General features: G+C 36.8%; 1 protein-coding gene across 1 annotated transcript; it reads right to left on the bottom strand.

Annotated features, from left to right (window-relative positions):
* Positions 1-3,317: 3,317 nt before the first annotated feature.
* LOC107474598 (uncharacterized) lies at positions 3,318-3,884 on the bottom strand. The gene has a single exon (XM_016094235.1). It carries the CDS (start codon positions 3,882-3,884, stop codon positions 3,318-3,320), a length of 567 nt encoding a protein of 188 aa, XP_015949721.1.
* Between the last annotated feature and the right edge of the window lie 493 nt (positions 3,885-4,377).

Raw genomic sequence — 4,377 nt, 5'->3', positions numbered from 1 at the left:
GAGCTGAATTTTTTTCCTCCTTGCCGTCACATCCCTTCCTCCCTCATTGCTGGTAAGCATGCTACTTCAATTTATGATGTTGATGATTTTCTGAAATAATGGTTATTTTGAATGATTCTGTTGAATTTTTTTTTTGCAAAGTTAATTTTGTTGATGGAATTCTGAGTTGGGGTTGATGGTTAATTTTAACAGTGGTTGTTAATTTGGTTAATTTTGTGTTCTGAGTTGGGGGTGGTTGGTGATATAATTCTGAATTTAATTTGGATGCTGATTGTTGAGTATGAATTCTTTGTTTATTTTTTCTGTTTTTGGATTTTCTAACTTTGGATGCTGAGTTCTCTGTGTTTGGATTCGAATTTTTATTGTTGAATATTTGATTAGAATTTTTGTTAAAATTTTTGTGATTCTTAATTTTTTGTTGCTGGTGGTTTGACTTTCCATGTAAGTTTGTTATTCTGATTTCTTTTTTGTGATTCTTGAACATGATCTTTTGGGTTCTGGCCTCTAAAAACAAGAAGTGTATGTTGTTGCCAAGAATGTGATTAGAGGTAAAGGGGAATTGCTCTGAGATGATGAACCTGGATAGAAGAATTATGTAGCACCAGTTTATTGTTGTGCAAAAAGTCAGAGAGAGTGAAAGAGAATTTGAGAATGAAGAAAGAAATTGATTTAATTATGATCTGTAGGTTTCTTTTACACTGAAATGGACAAATATTTATAATAAGTTCCTTTAGTTTCTATAATATTTACATGTATATTAAATTTTATTAATTTTATTATATATTTTATTTAAAATGGTTTAACTACGGTTTGACCCCGGTTGAACCATTAAACCATTAAACCAGTCACTTGACCGGTTCGGTTCTCACAACCTTGCCGACAGATGATTAGCCTTACGTAACCCATAGCTGGACCATTTTCACTGAGAGGATAGACGGTAGCCATTGACAATGGTGATCCCCCTACATACAGCTTGCCATGGAAAGGAGTATGAATGATTGAATGAAGACAGTAGGAAAGCGGAGATTCAGAAGGAATAATGCATCTCCATATGCTTATCTGAAATTTTCGCCAATGAATTACATAAGTATCTCTATCTTTATTTTATGTTTATTTATCTTTTAATTATCAAAACTCCATAACCATTTGAATCCGCCTGACTGAGATTTACAAGATGACCATAGCTTGCTTCAAGCCGACAATCTCTGTGGGATCGACCCTTACTCACGTAAGGTTTATTACTTGGACGATCCAGTGCACTTGTTGGTTAGTTGTGCGAAGTTGTGAAAAAGAGTTGAGATTACAATTGTGCCTACCAAGTTGTTGGCGCCATTGAAATCACAATTTCGTGCACCAGTGAGCGTTGTGCTTAATATTTGAGCGCTATGTCTTGTGTTGAGTGCGTCCTCCTCTTCGAACCTTGGTGAGCCCACTTTTTGCATGCTGCTTCCTTAATTTTCCTTGGTGAAGCACGAAAATGCTCACTTCAAGTGAGCATAGCGCTTACTTCTTTTGAGCGCTGTGTCTTGTGTTGATGCGCGCCTCCCCTTTCGAGCCTTGGTGAGCCCACTTTTTCCATGCTGCGCTTCTTTTTCTCTCTTGGCAAAAGCACGACAATGCTCACTTCAAGTGAGCATAATGCTCACTTCTTTGAGCGCTATCCTTGTTGCCTTGTCTTGTTGAGCGCTGCACTGCCTTCCTTAGTTGATGGCCATGAAAATGCTCACTAGAGTGAGCATAGTGCTCACTAAGTGAACGCCAGCCTTGGATGCCTTGCTTCCAAGCTTAAGAGCCCCACGCTTTATTTTCAAAGCGTGGCCTAATGTCCAAAACGTGCTCAAACTTCAAAAGTATGCCAAAAATTCCTTTTTTCCACCATTTCTTCACATACAAGCAACCAAACAACTAATCAAAGCTCCACCAAAATCACTAGATCTTTGCATCATTTATAAAATCAATTAATTCTAGCATAAAACCTATGATTTTGTGTAAAATACATGTTTGATTGATTTAACATAATCATGAAAATCCACTCTAAATCACTTACTTATTGTGCAAGAAAGTGCATAAAACCTAATGAAACAAGTGAAAAATGCTTGAAAAGCTAGCATAAGATGACTTGTCATCACAACACCAAACTTAAATCTTGCTTGTCCCCAAGCAAGCACTAAACATAAGGAGAAATGAAATGAAACAGAGAAGCATACATGTCCTTATTTAGCAGATAATTGAACTTGGTTCATGGGGTTTTATGCAAACAAATATAGCTCAATTATTCTTAGTTATCTGATATGGAATGTCTCTTTGATGGTTCACTAGAGTTGCTGTTATAATGCCTTGCTTTTTGATTGATCTCTGTTAGCTTTTTCTTTCTTTCTTTTTGCTTAGAAAGCTTATTTCTTAATGAAAGCTTGGTGGCAAGTGTTACAGCAGCCCTTTTGGCTCAATTTTGCTCAACACTACTTCACCACAGACACATGGCTCACAATTTATTCCTAGGAACATTGATGCCCAGCATCTCTTTGGATCACTAAATGCTTTGTAACTAGGTTGCTCTTGATAATGGACTTTCGATTGGCAATCCCAGATTAGTTAATCCAAGTGGCCAAGTTTTAAAATACTCCTTAGAACCTAATTGTCCAAGCATATCCTAGTACAAAAGCACCACAGGCATATGTCCTAAGGTCTAAGCTATTGGTGTCTAGCCTTATTGTTTGTTTCTTTGCCAATTCTTGGCTTTTCTCTTTCTCTTTTTTTTTCTTATTTTGCTTCATTCACAAGGGATGCTCATTAATGAGAGGTTTTATAGCAGCAAACTAATTCACACTACAAAGAACATCTTATTAGGCAGCTTTTATTAGTGAGCTAATCATTAAATCAAACAAGTGCCACCACTGAATTTCATTCTAATTCCCACAACATTGGACAATCACTTTCTGTATCAAACATTTTTCTTTTATTTATGCAGAAGGGAACAAAACAGAATTTAAGCAAATAATTGATAACAAGCACAATGCAGGCTAGCAAGAACTCTATTAAAGCATGAAAGTGCAGAACATGAAAGAATTGGAGGCATATCATGTTTCAGACATGCATCTTCCTTATTTAAATAAAAAACCATGAAAGGAACTTCACCACCTCTAGTTGTTATGCTCTTCCCTTCTGCTGGATTCTCCCTTCATCTTCTTCTTCTTCTTTCTTTCTTAGGGTTCTTCAGTAGGGCACCTACGATCCCAAATTTGATCTACTTGACCCGAGAGTCCAACTGTCTCCAATCCATGCTACATGTGTGCTATATTCTTTTTGACTTGTGCTCTCTACTGCTCCATAAATTCTGGGCATTGAGCAAATGGCTTGATCTCTTGGTTCAATGTTGGCATGCCATGGACTACATAATCCAACTTTGCTTGATTTTGCATATTATACCCCGTTCTATCCACGTGCATATGCTCTCTAATAGTATGATATATATTCTTCCATTGATAGAAATTTTGAGTGTACTCCCCATACTTGGCTTGGCATAGGAACAATCCATTAACTGATTCTTGAACGCTTGCTGATTGTTCCTTTTGCCCCTCCAAAATTCTTTCTTGAAACTCTCTTTGTTGCTCCAACATCTTGAGTTGGAAGCTTTCTTGCTTCTCCATCATTTGCTGTTGCCAATGCTCTTGTTGCTCTTGGGCTTTCAAGTATTGCTCTTGTTGCCTCAGGTATTGTTCTTGCTGTTGCTCCTGTGCTCTCATGAATTGATGAGACATTTCTTCAATAGCTCTCTGCATTTGGCTCAAATCCAGTGCACTAGAAGCTTGCTCTCCCTCTACTTTTGGTTTTCTTCTACTTTCTTGGGGTTTTCTCTCCTCTTGGTCATCATCAACACCATCCATTCTCTGTTTGGTGATTCCTCTGCTTCTTTTCACTTTCTCAGTATCTTCATCTTCAAAAAGCATAGAAAAATATGACATGATGACATGTCATCAAAACCTACCATGGATTATGTGTTTGGCATATTATGCAAAATGATATTAGACATTTAGGGAATAAGTCGAAAGATGGTTCTTATATCTTGAAAGATTTCAAAGCTTGTATGTATAATTCTGAAGATTAGTTTCAATTTTCAAGGGCATGGGATGCATTGCTTCAAAGATACAAAGTGAAAGATAATACCTGGTTGAAGAGTACTTATAAAGTAAAGAAAAAATGGGCTCATATTGCTATATGAAGAAGGGGTATACTATAAGGAAGCCAAGTACTCAACTTAGTGAAAGTTTTAATAGTAACTTGAAAGATTTTATGTAGTCAAGCTTAGACATAATTTTCTCAAACAATTTGAGCGTCGGTGTCAAGCGATATAAGGAATGACAAGCTGAATACAATGCA

Source organism: Arachis duranensis, chromosome 3, assembly GCF_000817695.3.
Source record: "Arachis duranensis cultivar V14167 chromosome 3, aradu.V14167.gnm2.J7QH, whole genome shotgun sequence".
NCBI lineage: Eukaryota > Viridiplantae > Streptophyta > Magnoliopsida > Fabales > Fabaceae > Arachis > Arachis duranensis.
This window is presented reverse-complemented; position numbering and strand designations above follow the sequence as displayed.